Raw genomic sequence first — 19,474 nt, 5'->3', positions numbered from 1 at the left:
AAACTGGTGTGCAAGCTGTTTGCGATAGTTTTGTTTTTGTTTTTTTTCCCCTCGACCGCTGTGGGATGATTTAATTTTTTTTTTTTTTTTTTTCCCTCAACCGCTGTGGGATGATTTAACGGACGTTTTTATTCGTGCTCATCAAGTTGGATTAATGCAGAACGGGAGGGACTTTTCCTGTGTCGGTTTCGTTCTGGACCTGAAACGCATATTTGGTAAGGTATAGTCGTCTCAGAACTTTGTATATTGTTTTTTAGTCATGTAGTCTACACGATATCTAGGAGATTTTTTTTAAATGTATAAATAAAAAAACCCGCAATATAACCTATTTTTACGATGATGGATTAAATTTCGTTGGCGCAGCCGCAGTTTTAAGTTGCGCTGTCCAGGGTCCTGGAGTCCCTCCAGGGAACCCCAAAGTGACGACGTGTGGACAGACTCTTACGTTTAGTGACACATAACCATGGAGACGGCATGTGACTTCCTGGCTGTAGGGGATCAAGTCTGCCTTGGATAACCCCACGCAATCCTATTTCTGAGCTCACCTGCTTGCGGCTAAAAGCCTCTGTGACTCAGTTTTGTGATGGGAGGTGATCTGAGGAAGCTTGAGGACAGCGGGACCGATGGGGTGTGAGGTAAATGTTTGTTTTGTTTGAAAATTCAGACAGGTGAGGGAGATGCAACATGGAGCGGAATGGACCGAAGTGTGACTCCAGGGGGACAAAGAGTCAAATATGTCAGAGAACAACCTACTTGAGTGAGTGGAGATTAAGAAATGTCATACAAAAACCTGGACAGGCATCTACTGAAGTGTTAGTATAAAGTTAGTTATTCTAAAAGTGAGGCTTGTATTGTACAGCTTAGGTACCCAGAATTAACATTCTTGTCTGTTGAGATGACTATAGTTTACAGATAAAAAAACAATAAGTCTAGCAGTAAGTAAAGTACCGTAGAATAACAAATAGATTTAATACAGAAGTGTTATTGTAATTCATAAAATTATAGCAGCCTTTAAAACAGGAAAAAAAAAGAAACTGCCATTAAGAATTTGGCTGTTCAAAACACTGTATTCAATCATGTTAATGGAAAGTTTAGAGCAAAAACAAAACTGTTATAAAAATGGCAAAATCACCAGTGACAGCCACAGCTTTCACGTTATTGGCAAATGGCTAAAATTGTCACGTTGTATGTTATGTGTTTAGTAATTCATGCAAAAGTAGACACAACCAAGTATTGGCTTTCTTTACTGTGAAGTATATCAACATACCTTTCAGTAGTCCCACTTCCATGTGCTAAAAATCTGTTTAATTGTCTTATCTAACATTTTAGTGCTCCGAGAAGCGGAATTTAATCAGTTTAGCGAATCTGGAGATAAGTCTGACTTTAAAAAAAAATTGAATTACTTAAATTGATTCCCTTTAGACTCGTTCACCTGGAGGTGACTGGCTGGGGGAGTGCGTGTGTGAAAGGAGAACCATCCAGCCCCTATGGCTTCCTCGACAGATCCGTCCCGCAGGGAAAAGGGTCCAGCGACACAAGGTTCGCACACGGCAACACGCAACCTCTTACGAAAGAAGGAACAGCGTCGCCGTGGAATCCGATCCTCCTCGCCCATGGGTCGGGTCATCCTCATCAACTCTCCTGTAGATGGTAGGAAGCAGCTGCGAGTCTCAGTGAACCGTAAACGCAGTGCCGGCCTGATTCATAATGTGCTTTGGTATAACAACCTCAATCCCCATAACTATATATCGTATTAAAATGTTAATCAAAATGCTTTGAATATGAATTGGAAATTGACGACAAATACTTTAAAGCCCCAAGTCTCCATTTATTTAGAGCCTTGCAAACTTAATTATGCCCCTCTAACTTTTCTATTTCTCATTATAATCAAAAAAATTTGGACCCTTTTTTTTTAAACCCATTACATATAAAAATGTGAAAATTAGTTCTCTCAAATCAATAATCAGGTGAGTGTCTTCGTCAACTGTGGACACGTCAAGACTGAAATTTCTGCTAATTTTTGTTTGCAGAGCGTCGATTTTCAAGTCTTTCCTCGGATTCTTAATCAGATTTAGGTCTACACTTTGGACCGTTCTATCACAGAAATATTCTTTAATTCTTTTTGCAGTAATGATGTTCTTTACATTTTCAGATGAATGATTATTCTTTACGTGACCCTTGAAGGAAGCTCACATTAATTCAAGCGAGGTCAGCTGAGATTACAGATTTTGCCTTTATATCTCAGATTCCTCCTGATGTGTTTTAGGTGGAGATGACAGTGAAGACCTCCACACAGTCACAGTGGATAAGAGTGTGGACGGGAAGCTCGGCTTCAGCGTGCGTGGCGGCTCGGAGCACGGCCTCAGCATTTTTGTCAGTAAGGTGGAGGACGACAGCACGGCGCGTGAGTGGTGGTCTTAGAAATACGGCCGCCGCTGTTGCGTTTTCTTATGTTTTGTGCTCCAATCTTCTGGGTTTTTTTGCAGAGGAGGCAGGCTTGCAGGTCGGAGATAAGCTGGTGGAGGTGAATGGCGTCAGCCTGGAGAGCATTACCATGAGCAGCGCCGTGAAGGTGCTGACGGGCAACAACAGGCTAAGGATGGTGGTGAGGCGAGTCGGGAAAGTTCCCGGCATCCGCTACTCGAAGGAGAAGACAACCTGGTGAATTTTTACCATTAAAGTGAGTTTATGCTTTTCTGTTTTTCCTACTTCTGTTTTTAAAATCATTTGGGCGCGATGCTCGTCTGCCAGGGTGGACCTGGTCCATAGGCGGATGGTGGTGGAGGAGAGCGGGCAGACCCCTTCAGAAGCCAGTTCTGACAGCGCTCTGCAGAGGATCGTCCACCTTTACACCACCTCTGACGACTACTGTCTCGGCTTTAACATACGAGGGGGGAAGGAGTTTGGTCTTGGCATCTACGTCTCAAAGTAGGTTCAACGTTTATTCACTACATAGGAAGGATAAAGGCTCATACATCCTCTTTATACACAAACCTATGATAGTACGTTGTTTTATGCAACATGGAATTGCATCTCAATAAATCAGAATATAATTTAAAACATTGTAATCATTAAATAACATTTTTTTTTAACATCTACAGATTTGATTCTGGGGAGGTTTGTTTAATTTGGGGATTATGGGTTTTGGTAGATGAAAATTCAATTTCAATTCCAAGTAAAATGTTACTAGAAAGTACGTCAATGCACCCTGACAGTTGCGACAATTTTTTCTTTTTTCTTTTTCATGTTTTTGGTTCTTGTTGTGTTAATGTCTCAGACTGGATCCAGGCGGTTTGGCTGAGCAGAACGGGATTAAGATTGGAGACCAGATTCTGGCTGCCAATGGAGTGAGCTTTCAGGACATCAGCCACAGCAATGCTGTGGAGGTGCTGAAGAGCCACACACACATCATGCTCACTATTAAGGTGACAAGTTGTCTTTCTTTTAAGTTATTTCCATCTTACTTTAACCTGATGCAGAGACGTATCTCGTTCATATATGCAATACTTTGTGTTGGTCTTTCACATGTTATCCCAATAAAACGCTGCAGCTTTCGCAGTTGTATTGTGACAAAATGTGGAAACATCAAAAAGTGTAGCGAAAGCAAGTTATTTTATTTTAAGTTTTTTTTGTTTTTTGTTACTACTGGCCTTTATTTATTAGTAGTTTGAGAAGAACAGAGAGAGAAGGAGAGGACTTGCAATAAATGTCCACTACACTGTCACTGTTGAACAGTTCTCTACAGAAAGCTTAAATAGACTTAGAGGAAAGTTTACACAAATCATGTTCAGCCAATCATTGGTTGATCACATCAAAAATCCCCCGGCCTTAACAAAACAAGCTAAACCTCTGATATTAAAGAGGAATGATGTAAAGAAAAATACATGTACTCTTCAGGGACAATTGCTGTTAAGCTGAAGAGGCTGGATTGTATTCCACCCTGACTCTTCATTATTGGAAAGCGCTCTGGCTCTTTCGTTGCCTCCACGCCTAACTGACCTGTATGCATTAACTTTCTGACCTACTGCCTGCCCCTCCTCTTCAATTGGCACACGAGCAAACACGTCTCGCCTCTTCGGTGTGGTCGTTCGGGCCTGTTTTGTGGCCAAGGCTGACAGCTGGCATGCAGACACAATATTCCTCCCTCGCTTTGCTCACTGGAGGTTGGGTTTCGCTCCGTGAACAAAAAAAAAGCCCGGCCCCGTGCATTATTCACCAAGCAGCCAGGATCAGGTGCTGATAAATAGCTTAGCCTGTGTTTTGTGTAACTTTTGTTGCTTTGGTCTGTGGAGGCTACCTCTGTGGAATTAGAGAGCATCTCAGCTATCAGAGATTACTAGAAAGCTAGAAGAAAAACTAACTCTTTTTTTTGTGGTTTTGTCTCAATATTTACGTTGATATCTGCATATCTCCACAGGAAGCAGGGAGGTACCCTGCTTATAAAGAAATGGTAGCAGAATACAGGTGGTTGAATAACTGTAGGTATTTTTATTTTCTTTTTGTCTTGTCTAAAATAAACTTTTATACCTGGTTTCAAAGTATTAGCACTCACTAACCCGATCTCTCAATGTTTTGGTAGTTACTTTTCTACGTAGCAAATTATTCACCAGTCGGCGTAGTAGAGTAACAGAAAACCAGCAGACCTGACAGTAACACATGCTGCTGATGTATTTGAGTCAACAATTAAAATGGCAAAGCTTAAAATCAGATAGTTTGAACAAAGTTGTATGCTACATCACATAAATTGTGTTTTTTCTTTCTTCAGTGGCCAATGGTACTCAGCCATCTTCCTCCCAGGCTTCAGACTCCAACTCTTCAGCCTCCTCTCTGTCGTCTGGGACCCCGGTCAGCTCCCTGAGCGGCCTGTCGCAAGTCATGTTTCCGCCCAGCCTGCCGTTCGGTTCAGACATGGTGGACGTTTGCATCTCCACAGAGGACTTGAGGTCAGACCTACTTACTTTATTTTAACCAATTTATTTATTTTTTTTAAGATTGCAAACATTCATCTTGCTCTTAGCTATAATCAACTTTGAGATTTTACATAAAAATCTAAAATGTGTGGCCTGCATTTCACTCTGATAGCTCTACTTAATAAAAGTCACTGTTATCAATTGGCTTCGGGTTAATCACAATTAGAGAATAAGGCATTATTGGTCTTCTAGGATTTTATATCACCTAGATAAGTTTGTTTAAAGTTAAAATAGCACACCAGTGGAGTTTTACTTTTCCTGAGCAGGAGCGTGCAAACAAATAAAACTGGACCTAACACAGACCCTTGTGGAAGACCTTTATGGACTCTGGTGACAGTGGAGAACATTAATGAATGTCATCCGTCAGATAGATATTATTTATTTCTACTGTCTTTAAGTGGCCAAAGGTTTTCACTGACACTGACACAAAAGGGAAAAGAAGTAAATTACTTTTACTTGTAGAGACTACCAGGGAACAAGACAAAAATAACTGGACTATGTATTTCTTTATGCCTAGGTTTGAGTCTGAACTAACAGATTCCGCCATCCAGACAGACTTTTCCTCTCAGAGAGTGGAAACGGACACCACCCGCAGCCTGGGACCAACCACGCTGCTCAAAGACACGGCGATCCGTGGAGAGGAGAGCAGGAGGTGGAAGGAATCTCCCAAAACAGCCGTGCTGCTGGCGCTAAGCAGACCAAGTCGACCAATCAGCAGGTCGCAGAGCCAGGTCACTGTAGCAGGTCGGTCTGCATTAAAAAAAAAAGTTAAGTTCCTACACAGACGTAGGACTTAAAGAAATTTACAAAAAGTATTTATAACCCTTAGTGTCTGTCATCTTTTGTCACTTTAAAACCAAAAACTTTATTGTATCTCGTTGGTATTTCATGCAGTCAGCCAACACACAGTAGTGCATAGTTTTTGAATGGATTAAAAATGATGCAAGGTTTTTTTCAATTGAAAATCTTAAACGTGTGGTGCGTATTTATACTCATTTCCACTGAGTCAACACTAGGACTATGACTTTCATCAAAGACTGCACTTCATAAAATCATCCATCGCATATTATTCTGAAATGTACCAAAGTTTGTGCGTTTTAACTTGACAAATGTGGAAAAACTGTAAGGCACTGTAACACAATTTCTGTTTGTGCTCCATTGCAGAGATCAATCAGAAGAAAGACAAGAAGAAGCAGAAAGAGAAGCAAGCAGAGGAGAAAAGCACTCTGCAGCGCTCAAAGACCTTTGTTAGCCTGCTGTTCAAAGGAGGGCGCAAGAGAGACGCCTCCGGTGGGCGCTCCAAATCACCATTCAGAGAAAGCAAAGGTAGCTGATCTTCCGTGTATTTACATCTTTTTATGTTGAAAAGAAAACTTCACCTCTGGCTCGCCCTTGAAAGATGTTGCAAGGAAGCTAAACACAGCGTGGCCAGGACTTTTGATTTAAAATACATTGTTCTGGTAAATCAGAAGTCCATTTTTTTTTTCCCTCTTCTAAAAACCGAGCTGATTGTTTGTTATTTCTGTAAAGTTTGGTCTCCTGTCATGTTTTAAATCTTTTTCTCAAACAAAATGAGCCATGTTTTCTTTCGGACACGAGATAATTTTGGCCCTTACATTCAGTAAGTTAAACTTCACACGTAAACTGATCTTCCTGAAAAGTCAGAAACTTTTGTTTTATTGTGTAATATGTGGAAACATATTGCACAGTATGTTGTGTAATATTTTATTGTGCATGAAATCTCTTCGCTTCCAAATTAAATTACAATAATTATGTAAAATAAAATTCCAAATGTCGCATATTTGTAATGCTTCAGGCACTTTGAATTAATTTCTACATTTAATTCCAATGTAAAAAAAATTAAATAAAAATCTTAAAACCTAAAGGATAATCAAAACAACTAGTTGTTTTACCTGGTTACGTAAAGGAATAAATAAATAAATAATAATAATGCATGAAATCATAAAAATTTTGGGGCAGAATAAAATGCGGTACTCAAAAGCATATAAATGTACCTCCCTGAACAGAGGGTGCCAAACATCCATTGACTGCATATTAATAAAAGCAATAGAAAACTTGTTTAATTCAGACAGACAAAGATAAGGAATATTTTATGTCTACGTTTTCTAATGTTGCTCAGGAGAGCTCTGGGAAACTGGTCATGACCACAAACTTCATAGTCAGGAGCTACATCATGTTGAACTTTATTTCTCTTTGTCGTGGAGGAAAAAAAAAAAAAAAAAAAAAACCCTGAATATTTCCCGTCTTATATTCTGCTAACGTCTCAAATTAGGACTTAATGTCAAATTTTACTGTGCTGCGTTTTAGAGGGACGAAATGTCAGTGTGACGCCAAACTCAGAGATGCTTGGCGTGGTGGAGGACATGGCCCGAAGGCTGCTGACGGAGGAGGAGGTGTCTGCTGTGATGACGGCATGCCAAATGGTGTGAGAGGCACTGAAACGGAAATGTGGCAATATGGCAATTAGCTGTTGTTGCAAGTAATGGTGTAGCACTCTGCGTACGGCCCGCTTCTCTCTTTGGTAGTTTATCATCCTAGTCGATGTAATATTCAAATTTTCAGAGGCTCTGTATTGGAGGGATTTCTTTGATGTTTGCCACAATCTTCAAAATCAACAGAAATGCTCAAAATACATAATCCTGTATGATATAAACCCGAGCCTTTTTGAACTGAATAATACATTTTATCCTTATATACTGCAGCTTATTGATGATATTCTTACTTATCAATTCACACTAAATATCTCACTGGTATTACAAAAACAAACAACAACAAAAAAAAAACATACTAAATATCAGATTTTGTTCACCCAGTATACAACAGAGAGGTCAGTGGAGAACTTGATACGCCACCTGCTGGTTGTGCTGGACCGACCTGAAAAGCTTCTGCTTCTGAGGGAAGTCAGGTACGGAAGAGGAACTGGTACCATGGGGGTGTTTTCAGCTTGCAGGCTTGTGATTATCACGTACTTCATCCAAATTATTTCTAAGTATGTGAGATTTATTGGCTTAGAAAACTCTGAAATAAAATATCAGTGAAGATTTATTTATGCTTAAGTCTATAAACTTAAATTCCCCTATTATATAAGTGAATAAATCTGGCAAGAGAAATTATGTAAATTTAGGACTTATGGATTTTCTTGATAATCTCGATGTGCGTCTTACACAATATTTAAAGATGATGTAACCCATTGCAGGAAGTGACACATTGGGTTTTTTTTTTTCCCCCCAATTTTGGTGTTCAGGCTTGTGCTTCCACCATCCGATCTGAGTGTTTTCAACAACATGGTGACCGCTGTTGAAGCTGAAGCCTACGATCTCCTCAAATATCGGTCAGGTGTGTACTGCAGAGCTGTTCAGGTGTTTTTAATTCACTTCAGTTTCTTGCATACCAATATCTGTTTCAAAATCATCACAATCATGTAGTGACAAAATCCCATCCCGTCTCATTTATTTACCTCCTTCTAAAACTAATTTAAATAATGAATTAGTCCAAATGCTGCCTTATTCTTTGCGGTATACAGTGCCTTGCAAAAGTATTCACATCCCTTGAATTTCTTCATATATACCAGCGTAAATACTAGCATTCTCTGAAAGAGACGAATCCTTTTTAGAGAACATCAGTGAACAAACAGCATTATAAAGACCAAAGAACTCTGCAGACAGGTTAAGAGTGAAGTTATAAAGATGTTTAAAACGGAGTTATATTGTACGTATAGCCACACAAAATGAAATTGTGCTGATGAGAAGTGAAGAGAAGAAAACTAGAAAAAACATGGGTTAATCACAATATTGTAATGACAATTTTTAACACCACTTTGAGTTCAAGTGTTTGTCAACACTAAAAAAAATAATTATAAATTTGATCCAACTGCAAATATGTTTGTATTATTGGAAATACTGATAATATGAGGACTATAGACTGTGCCATGCAGCTCGAGTTCAAAAGCAGAGATGGAGAAAACTGACCAGAATTTATATATTTAGCTGAAATCAGGAAAAAAAAAAAAACCCTGGAAGGAAACTAGGAAATGCTGCAAATGATTTGAGACAATGATCCTAAACATATAGCCAGAGCTACAACAAATTAGTTATTTTCATTATGAAGAAATGTATGATCATGTATTTTTTATGGGGTTTTTTTTTATTATTATTTAGAATAGCCTTGATCAACAACTTTTCGAAGATCTCTTCTTTTCTCTGCATTGTAGTCCGAACTCCTCCTCTCCGCTCCCCCATTTCTGGTCGAGCCCCCAAACGGCGCCTCATCACACCCATCCCAGGTCAGTACCTGTACCTCAATATTTGTTTGTCTGTTTCTTTAAAAAACAAACAAAACAAAAAAACATTGTTGCCAGTTGTGGTGTTTAAGAAACATCTGGTTTAAATCTTTTGTTTTTTATTTACTCTCTGGTGGCCTTAAAGTCCTTCTGTTTTTCCCATATTATTTTTTAAAGCTAATTCATATTGAAATATTCATATGAAATAATTAAATTTTGGGGTATTTGGTAAGTATTTGTACCTATTGCAACATTTTTCTATATAGTTCAATACCAAAACTGTTGGATTTTCAACTCTTTAAAGGTAAGTTTTTTTGTTTGTTTTTGTTTTAAGAAAACTCCTTTACACACAGAAGTTTTATCTCACACATTCATCGTTATCCAGTATCAACAGCAATACACATTTTTCACTCTAAGGTGCCAGGTTTAATGATGCCAAAAATGAACATATTTGAAATATGCAGTCATACTTATTCAATATGATCGATTTTTTGCTCGTTGTTTGTATTGTTCTTTGACTCACTCATGTTTTTTCCTTGTTGCAACTTAGTTTTTGCTCTTTCTAATCTGTGAAACTAACATTTTCATGCTCTCTCCAGATTATAGGGGTGGCTTTGAGCTCCACAGTGCTGAGGAGGTGGAAAAAGAGAGCCACCTGCTGGAGGAGCTGGAGAAGCTCAGCCTGACTGGCTCTCAGGGATCCAGGGGGAGAACGAAGACCTCGAGTTCTTTCTCAGCTCTTCTGGACATACCTGTGGACGGATATAAGCCAGAGTCCAGAAGCATCAGATCCCGCTCTGCTGGTCCCTTGCTCCCCAACTGGCTGCTCGCCCACAGCAGTGACTCCCCGCCTCCTCTACGTACAGACATTGGCACTGTTCGCTCCGTCCACTTTGACGAGGCTTCTCTGCGCTCACCTTCAGAGAAGGTGGAGACAAACTCTGAGAGGGGAAGGACTTTCTTCAGGAACAGCCACTCTCAGGGCAGGAGGGAGAGAAGTGCCGAGAGGAGTAAGAACGTTGCGTTCACCGTGCAGAGTGCGAACCGCAGGAGTCGACCCTTGCTGTCGCAGGTGTTCGGTACGAGTCAGGAGCGACAGATGAACTGTCATCGGACTTCTTCGGAGAACAGGCTCAACTGTACCGAGCCCGAACAGGAGCATCGACTGAAGACGGTCAGCATCTCCAAGACCAAACAGTCTCTGGGTAAATAACTTTTAAATTATATCCATGCACTGAAATATACTTGAAAAGGACTTTTGCATGAATTGCTGGATTAACACAACATAGCATGGAGGTGATCAGCTTGTGGCTCAGCTGAGATGTTCAGAAAGCCCAGATAGTTTTAACAGCGGCCTTCGGCTCGTCTTCATCATTGTTGGTTTTATTGTCTTTATTTCAGCTTTCCATTACTAAGCTTTAGCAGTATTTTGTGGAAAATGTAAGTGAGGTATACATGACTATTTGAATTTTCTTAGAAACTAAACTACCGAACTAAACTTGGGTTTTTAAATCAACTACGAGCCATAATCGTCGCGTTTAAGAGCTTGCTCTGGATTTATCGAATCTGCATTATAGGTTTCATCTTTTGCATTTTTAATTAACGAAATAAACTACCTTCTAATTTATCAACATGCACCTGTGTACACACATTATACATATGGTGTTTGCATGTCCGTCAGTGAGCTAACGTAAGCGTCGAGCTTTTTGTGTTTCTATTTAAATCAGTTGCTGCAAAAACACATCACTACAGCCACTAACTCCTACAGGCATCAGCATTTCCGGTGGGATCGAGTCAAAGGTTCAGCCAACCGTGAAGATCGAGAAGATCTTTCCTGGAGGAGCTGCCTCCATGTGCGAGGTGCTTAGGGTAAGGTGGCAAGAATTTTAGGATCGTCAGGTCCTGTCATCTTGATCATACCGTTCATAGTTTCAGTGCTTTGCGGCAGCATACAAACATAAGTATCAATGTACTCAAATTTGAATTTGCTAAATGGTTTTTATTTTTTTCTTCCCAAATCTGCTTTTGCCAGTTATCTCTTGGCTTGTGAACGCTTCGCTGGTTGCTAAGTTAATGAGTAGTCACCAAGTACTTATGTAAAAAGAAATCGAGCAGATGCTGCAGATGTGCCTGCTGCTCTCTTTTCACCACATCCTAAAAGTCATCTATTGGGTTGAGACATGAAGAAACCAGACTATTAGAGCTTTGTAATAAGGCGTCTTATCCTTATTACAACTATAAAGTTGACTCTAAAGAGATGGACACAGTCAGCAGTAATACCTGGATGTACGTCATTTAAGCTGGGATGCCTACGTGACAGTGGATTGGTACTGAGGGGCCCAAAGTGTTCTAAGAAAACATCCCCCACACCATTTTATCTTCACCAGCCTGGATGGTTGATACAGGGTCAGACGGAGTCATGCTTTGATGATAGTTCTGCCACATTCTGGCCCCATCATCTGATCAGACTGGGCAATGTTTTTCCAGTCTGTAAATTGTAGGCTCAGGTTCCTGTTCTTGACAAGAGCAGCATCAGCATCTGGTGTGATCTACTGCTAGTTCATCTGCTTCATAATTTGACATGTTGTGCATCTAGAAACTGCATTCCAAGCATTTTGAGTGTAATTCAGAAAGGGTTGACTTATCTCATACCAGTCTACTTATTCTCCTCTGATAACGAGGTACTTTTATCCAAACAGCTGCTGCTCATTGGATATTTTCTGACTATTCTCTATGAACCAGAGAGATTTGCATGTGGATTCTGATAAACACTGAATGTGGCGGGGTGTTTTTTTTTTATATATATATATTTTTGGTGCCAGACAAGTCAGGTCTAACTTACCTAAATGCAGCATACCGTTTGCATGACTGACTGACCTGGAAAAACTCAATTTTGTTCCAGGCTGGATTGGAGTTGGTGTCTGTGGATGGAGTTTCCCTCCAAGAAGTGACCCACCAGCATGCCGTTGACGTCATCCGCAAAGCCTTCAGCAACAAGGCCAAAGACCCCATGGTGTTTGTGGTCAAAGTTCCCAAAACCTTCTAAAAAAAAAAAGACAAGTTTGAGCTCAATTTGTGAGAATTATAGAAACGGTGACTGTAGGGACAGGGGTCAGGTATGTCATTTCACCATTAATTTCAAAGAGAGCGACATGCTGCATCACCTTGATGATCATAGGAGTTAAGGATTATGAAAAAAACATTGTAAAAAAGTTTTGTTCTGCTTTTGCAGCTGGATTCATCCATTCAAAGAGACATTTTGAAAAACAAGTGCTCCATTTGTTTTTCGCAACCGCTCTGAAGAATACATTTGTACAGTAAAGTAATTTGAGTGCCTTTTAAACTTTTATGACAGTCTATGCCTTTTTCAACCTGCAGAGGGCAGACATGAGCCATTTAAACAAAATCAAGTGTTACAGAAAAACTTCAAATGTCAACCAAAGTAGATCCTACACAACCAGGCTGGAGATGGTTTCAGCTAAATACTGACCCTGTCAAAACTTTAAAACATGCAGAATCTGAATAATAATAAAAAAAATAAAACATGAAACACAGGAAACTTGATTTTAAATCATATTTTAATTAAAACCACATTGGTTTTGTTCAAGAAATGTACAGCATGAAAATATACATTTAATGTCTTCATACAAATATTGACGGTTATAAAATTTATAGTGAGGAAACGAACAAAAATTCACACGAACGGTTAAACCAAGCTTTGTATCTGTTTGAGGAAAATAGACATGTTGGACATTGCTTTGGTCTATTCACAGTGGTTATGTTTTTTTATTTATGGGGACAGGCAGACGCCTGTGGGAGCAAAAAGACGATATATAAACCCTATTTGCGAAAGATCTGATAAAACAAAAACATTTGGACTTCTGGTTTAGTGGAACTAAAACGTTAAAGATCAGTGGAGGAAGCGAGTAGTCCAAATACATTCGTCAGTGCAAGAACTCTCCGTTTCAGGGACGTAAACAACAAATCTAATACATCCCAGAAAAAAAGAGGAAACGACAACTTTTTCCTGGTTAGAAGCCGATGCTGTCTCTAATGTGGCTTAGTGCTGAAACATGCTTCTCTTTACTCTTGCTAGAGAACAATGAGCCCTTCGCGTCACCAAGCAGAAGGTTTACTGAACTCTGCTTACATTCTATCCCGTGCTTTGCCGAAGACTTCACACCTCTTCAACTTTTTCCACATTGTCATGTTTCAACCACAAACTTTCATCTATTTTATGAGGGTTTTTTTGGTGACAGATGAGCACAATGTTGCGCATAAGTGGAAGGCATATGACGCATGTTTTTAAACAATTATTTACGGACAGCTTTACTCTGATACCCCTAAAAATAATCTAGCTCAACGAATTGCCTTCAGATATCGCCTTCGTTGACGAATGCTGTTCAATTCGTCATTCACACAAAATCCCAATAAAGTCCAATGACGTTTGTGGCGATGACATGGCAAAATATGGAGGAGTGAACACTTCTGCAAAGCACTGCATCTAATGGTGTATGATGACCACTGTAATTTCTGCCCGACTCTTTATCTTAACTGACATCCATTCATATTTTCTCATCAGGAAGCAGTTCAGCTTAGCTTGCATATTGGCTTTAAAGATCAAAACAAGCCTGAACAGATTAAACTCACGTTGGCAGCTGCATATCTCGAGGCCACAACGATAAATGGGGAGATCAAACGGGAACATGCATTGAAACTTGCTGCCAGGCTCGCATACCGTAAAGCAAGTGGTGTTATTTAGAACAGTGTAATTTATGCTGCGAAAAAGCCAAAAGAACTTTTGACCATTACTCAGAGGTAACTGGGTAATCTATGGGTGAGATTATTTTTAAGTTGGTATGTAAAGGTGGAAAAGGGAAGCCAGTGCGTCTTTAATGGAAGGTGTCAATGTTACTTACTGTAGGTTTTGTTTCATAATATAGTTCAGAACCTCAATGCTAATTTGTTGCTACAGGGATAGTACAGACTCTTTCAGCGGATTTATGGCTGTCCGCGAATGTAGTTTAGGTAAAAACAAAAATGATCTGAACTCTGCCACCATCCAGTTTCTCAAAGACGTTAACACCTAAATCTTACCATGACACAATGAATCTGTGGTTGACACGTCAACCGTATCAGTGAAACTGTGGACAGAGTGGGAGTGCAACGATAAACCCAGCAGGGATACTGCGGTCAGAACCAGGACAGGAGGAGGAGGATGGTGGCAAACGTTGACCGAAGTTACTCACAAACTCCTCAAGGTGCGAAATATCACCAGGACTCGGCCGTCTCATCAGTGCAGTGGCAGCCTCTAATGTCGGAGGAGCAGAGAGCCGATGTGGTTAATGACATTTAAAGGTCGACAACTCTCAAGTGCGACAGTCGTCACAGCTGTTAGTCACATAAAGAACACAAGATATTGCTTCAGGGAAAGGGAGGTGGGGCGTTAAATGTAGTGCAAATAAAATAAAAAAAAGGGACATCTATGAGGATCAGATTTCTGTTGCAGCAATCTCATCAAAGTTGATCTCGTTGCCGCTGCCCTCGTCCTCCTCTCTGCTCTCCAGTTCCAGGCTGAGCTCCTGCAGGAGCTGCTCCAGCTCTCTGTTCCTGCGATACATCTGCACGTAGTTCTCCTGCAGCTGTTTTTGGTAGCGGATCACTTTGTCCTTCTCCTCCTGCCATATCCGCCTCTCCTCCTCAAAGCCGCCTGCTTGCTGTTCGACCTTCTTGCGTTCGAAGGCCAACTCCGATTTCAACCCTTCCATCTGCGCCTTCATGCCCTGCAGCGCCTCGGCGCTGCTCTGCCGCCGGGCCTTCGCCTCGTCGCTTTCGTAGGCGAGCAGGTGCTCCTCGGCTTCCTGGAACACCTGGCATTGTCTGTTTCCTGGGCCCTGATTGGCCAGGGTGTCCTTGAGGTGAGCCAGCTCTCCTTCCAAGCGCCCCACCTTTTCTCTGAGCAGCTCCGCCTCGCTCTTTCGACGCTGAAGCTCGTTCTCGCACACCTCCAGCTCCATGGTCCGCGTGCGCGTCGTGCCGTGGGCCTCCTGGAGCAGCACCTGAGTGTTGGTGAGCTCACCGCGAGTCTCTCTGAGCTGACCTCGCAGAGAGACGATCTCGCCCACGCGCTGAGCCAACTCGCTCTGCACCTCCTTCAGCTGCTGCTTCAGCAGGGAGATCTCCCCCGACTTCTGACACACCTGAGAGACGAAAATAGAGTAATGTGCAATCTTGTTTGAAGAAAACCTCAGTATCTCAGAGATATTTTCATTAAATGGTCAGATAAAAACTGACAACTTGGGGTGTTTTCACACCCGATCGTCCAGCAGACTTCAATTGGGGACAAAAATTCAAACGTTTGTTACATTTTCAGCCGGTGCGGTTCGCTTTCACACTGCACTGGTCAAACAGTCCGAACTAATTGAAACACCTGTTTTGCCTTCCTCCCACCTGTGCTGGTGCTGCACCAAAAGAAATGACACAAAAGCCTCAGAGGAAGACATGGGCGCAACTTAATTATTCACAAACTGTAAATAAAGATGGAGTGGCATCAAATTGTGTCGATGTTGTAGGATTTCTTTTTTTTTTTGTCTGTGGTAAAAGACCACAAGCCATTTCTCCCTTCAGTGCTCAACACATGTCTGTTTTTATGTTTACCCAAAATGCCTAGCGTTGCAGTCTGCTTCCTGCTTTTGGAGCAGTATTTGATCTGCGTGGCAGTTTCAGCCGAACAGAGACTGAGGTTTTCAGACAAACCAGAGTTTTGCAAAGTTCAATTGCACACTCACACCTCCTCAAACAAACCAGACTCTCGAGACAAACAAACTAGAGTTGGATTAAACAGGTCTGGTGTGAAATGTGAAGACGTTTTCAGCTTTAATACAATCAAAAGAAAAGTGGAAACTGCTTTCAGGCACAAAGATCCACATTGGTGCTTTTGAATAAAAACAGCTTAGCTGCATTTGTTTGATGGAAATGCTTAGGGGTGTTAATAATTGTAGAATTAGTTACTTCTATAATAAGCAATTACTGATTTTTACCCCGCTGATTTAGCCTGCTATTTTTAACTTAGATGATGCTGTGGCTGCAATCGCAAATTTATTTTCAGGTTTTCAACGCACCTTCACCAGGGATGGCAATAAATCTGAAGGATGCACCCTATAAAAGAGTGGCGTGTGTCCGGAAATCGACTCATCATCTCCATTTCTTTGTGTTTATTGAGTTCACCATGTGGTTGCATACCAACATGCTTTAGCGCAAAAACGCCCGAGCCTCATCTGCTCACCTCCCACTTGGTCTCCTCCAGCCGAGGCCCCAGCTGGATCTTCTCGTGTTCATAGGAGGTGCAGCGCTCCTCCAGCTGCTCCCTCTCCTTTAAGAGTTGAGCAAAGTCCTCCTGCAGCTTCTTCTTCTCCTGCTGGAGCTGATAAACCTAAATGGCATAAAACATACTTTTGAGTTTGTATTTTGGAAAGAAAAAGACAACATTAAAGAGTTCGTTGAGGGGGATTTTAGTGGTTTAAACATACAGCCTCCCACTCTTAAATCTCACCTTTGTCGTCTTATTAGGATGCTAAAGTTTTAATTTTTATAGCCAACATCAATGTTTATTAGTCAAAACATTTGTATTCATCTGTTTTGGTTTCTCAAAGTAGCTACTCTGCACTCCAGACATTTAGTCCACATTCAATCCTTCCTGTACTTTTAATACTGTCTGTTTTTAAAGACAGAGGGACTCTAAAATTTGGGATGATTTGAAGTTTGGTGATGATAAACCGAGGGTTTCAATGCTCTGCGAGATTTGTCGGTTTTACTCTGAAGCACAGGTGTTCGTTCTAACCTGCAGCTGCAGCACCTGTTGAGCACGCTGGGCCTTCTGAGACGCCACCTGCATCCTGGTGGCACAGCTCTGTCTCAGCTCCTCCAGCTCCAACTCAAAGCGCTTCTGCTTCTCCTCGTAAACCTAAAGCGTGAAAGGATTACGCTGAAATCTGTTATCGGGGCAAGGAATGACTCCTAGCAAGTCTAGAAGAAGAGTTTTGATTCGAACAAACCTGACAAATGGCAGCTTCATTATCGTCCAGGTTGTCTTTGAGTTGCTGCAGCTCCAGCTCCCTCTCTCTCAGTTTGTCCTCCAGGTCCCTCACCACGCCCTCGTAGCCCTCCACGGGGCCGGGGGAGCGTCCGCCGGAACCGCTGTCGGACAGAGGTTGACCCCGGCCGCTTATGGAGCCAGAGCCCGTGCTCTTACTGGAGGACGAGCGGCCGCTGTCTGAGTTGGTGTGTCCGTGCGTGCCGACCGATGGGACGCTCCTTATGGGCTCCAGGTGACCTGCAGGGACCTCGGCCGACGCAACACTGTAGGTGGCACCGTTGTAAGGCGGCAGGCTGGAGAGGGAGTTGCGGCCCGAGTCGGACAACGAGCAAGACTGGCTGCTGCCGCTGCTGGCGTTGCGACCGCCGCTGTAGGAGCTGCGTTTCTCAGAGCAGGACGGGGACACCTCCCTGTTGGCAGGGCTGAGCAGGTTCAGGTTGTTTTGGCCTTCAGGGGCACTGGCACCGTGGCGAGGGGAGAGATACTGCATGGCGGAGCGGCTCTTGGGAATGACAGGTTTGAAGGCAGTGGGCCGCAGCACTGTTTTCTCCATGTTCTGGTAGAATACGAAACAGCAAAAAACATAGGAAAGGGAAGAAGCAAAGAGTGACAATTTAATGAGTTTAAATTTAAGTAACAGAGCAAACGATATTAGACATGGTCCGGGTAAATAATACACCCAGCGAAGTTTAAACAACACCGCCCCTGTTTCAGGGATCAAAAAAGGCTGTAACTGAACATATCAGAAACCAAATAAACCAACATTGGCAGGAATTTGTTCGTGAAACAAAGCAAAGTAGAATCTATTCCGAGGTCTTTTCTACTGGCCAAATACATTATAGCTATGAAGAACATGAATGCATGTCACTTCAAATGCCTTATCCTACCAAATACTGCAGCAGTCAGTTGCCACAGTGACATTACACACTGATACTGCAATCACAATTGAAATTCGATATGTTGTGCAGTTCTAATCCAAGTCCTAATGCTGAAAAAAATATTTTTAAAAAAATCTTTCATTGATTATCATTTCAAGGATAACGTAGTCAAAAGAATAATAAATAATAACCGACTAAAATCATAAATATTTCTCATTACTACCCGTTATTTCCTGACTGTTGTGTTTCTACCAGCAAACTCTCACCTTTTCCAGTTTTCCTGACACTGGGATGAGTCTCGGAGGAGGTCCCCCCACGTTCCCATTCAACCCGAGACCCTCTTTAGTCTCTTCCAGCTCGCTTTCCAGGCTCGGAGGTCTAACAAGGTTGTCGTTCCAGTCCCCCACATAGTCCTCATTAAGATAAGTATAGTTCCCGTTCCGACACTCCTTCTCCAGTCCTCTGCCAGATGTTGTGGAGTTCTGTTTCTTCGGCGGTGGGACGTTTTGCAGCAGTGGGTCTCTGGGTGACTCGGAGCCTAAGCAGGAAGCCCCTGGCGTTGGCCGCCGACCTCTGCCCCCCAGCTCTACAGCAGAGCGGGCGTCCTGGTAGGGATTGGGACGTGTGGTGACGAGGCTACTGCCTGAGCCCATTGGGTCCAGAATGGGTGGCGGCAGGTGGATGGGGGGTGAAGGGCCAGACTGGTGTCGTCGGCGAGCTCCTCCACTGTGGCTGGGGGTGTGAGGCTCAGCAGATATGGGGAGAGTCTGAACCAGGGCCATGGTGGCAGCTCCGAGGGGTCACTTGCACTAAGAGAAGAAAGTAAGTTGAAGATTGAGAAAAAAAAAAAATAAAAGGCCTATAGACTCTTGTAGGTTCAGCACAACATTGTCCTATATTTGCTGAAGTAAGATTCTGAAGTAACTAACTGACCCCTGAAGATATGCTGTGGATTCCGGTACCAAAAAGTTAGCAGTCAATCCTTTAAGTCATGTACGTTGTTAGGTGTGTCCACTGATTGGATCCGTTTGTCCAGCGTAACCCTCATGGTTGGATTGAAATGTGAGGAATTTGGAAAGCTACCACCATTCCAGAACCATTTTTGTGCTTCTGTAAGGGTGCATTATCTAGTTCAGGGCTATGCTAATGCTAATGACCTCATTATTTGACTCGGGTGCGTTGCAGGACACAGGTCCTCGGGGTGTGGATTCGAAGATCTAGTTGAAAGAGG

The 19,474-nt window shown here is 42.0% G+C and overlaps 2 protein-coding genes across 4 annotated transcripts in view; one reads left to right on the top strand and one right to left on the bottom strand.

Moving 5' to 3' along the window:
* The first annotated feature begins 77 nt into the window (after nucleotides 1-77).
* LOC103151653 (uncharacterized) lies at nucleotides 78-14,737 on the top strand. Of its 2 annotated transcripts, XM_007571832.2 has the most exons (18): nucleotides 78-215; nucleotides 665-757; nucleotides 1,423-1,650; nucleotides 2,267-2,404; nucleotides 2,487-2,661; nucleotides 2,752-2,928; nucleotides 3,278-3,425; nucleotides 4,418-4,478; nucleotides 4,766-4,943; nucleotides 5,488-5,714; nucleotides 6,135-6,296; nucleotides 7,299-7,414; nucleotides 7,805-7,896; nucleotides 8,236-8,327; nucleotides 9,202-9,273; nucleotides 9,870-10,475; nucleotides 11,039-11,139; nucleotides 12,173-14,737. In XM_007571832.2, exons 3-18 carry the CDS (start codon nucleotides 1,488-1,490, stop codon nucleotides 12,314-12,316), a joined length of 2,652 nt encoding a protein of 883 aa, XP_007571894.1. In that variant the 5' UTR covers nucleotides 78-215; nucleotides 665-757; nucleotides 1,423-1,487; the 3' UTR covers nucleotides 12,317-14,737. The 2 variants fall into 2 exon arrangements, with proteins under 2 accessions (XP_007571894.1, XP_016537196.1); XM_016681710.1 differs by lacking the exon at nucleotides 665-757 and having other exon boundaries at nucleotides 78-635.
* Nucleotides 12,834-19,474, bottom strand: part of LOC103151646 (leucine zipper tumor suppressor 2) — a 27,176-nt gene continuing 20,535 nt past the window's right edge. For both annotated transcript variants that reach the window (XM_007571819.2, XM_016681720.1), the window contains 5 exons: nucleotides 18,510-19,052; nucleotides 17,325-17,921; nucleotides 17,111-17,233; nucleotides 16,556-16,702; nucleotides 12,834-15,470 (listed from right to left, as the gene is read on the bottom strand). In XM_007571819.2, coding sequence (XP_007571881.1) covers nucleotides 14,763-15,470; nucleotides 16,556-16,702; nucleotides 17,111-17,233; nucleotides 17,325-17,921; nucleotides 18,510-19,025 — 2,091 coding nt within the window. In that variant the 5' untranslated portion in view covers nucleotides 19,026-19,052 and the 3' untranslated portion in view covers nucleotides 12,834-14,762. The remainder of the gene's footprint in view (nucleotides 15,471-16,555; nucleotides 16,703-17,110; nucleotides 17,234-17,324; nucleotides 17,922-18,509; nucleotides 19,053-19,474) is intronic.

The sequence above is a fragment of the Poecilia formosa genome, unplaced genomic scaffold (assembly GCF_000485575.1).
Source record: "Poecilia formosa unplaced genomic scaffold, Poecilia_formosa-5.1.2 Scaffold7, whole genome shotgun sequence".
In the NCBI taxonomy this organism is placed as follows: Eukaryota; Metazoa; Chordata; class Actinopteri; order Cyprinodontiformes; family Poeciliidae; genus Poecilia; species Poecilia formosa.
The sequence above is the reverse complement of the archived record's forward strand: the minus strand, read 5'-3'. Positions and strand labels throughout refer to the sequence as shown.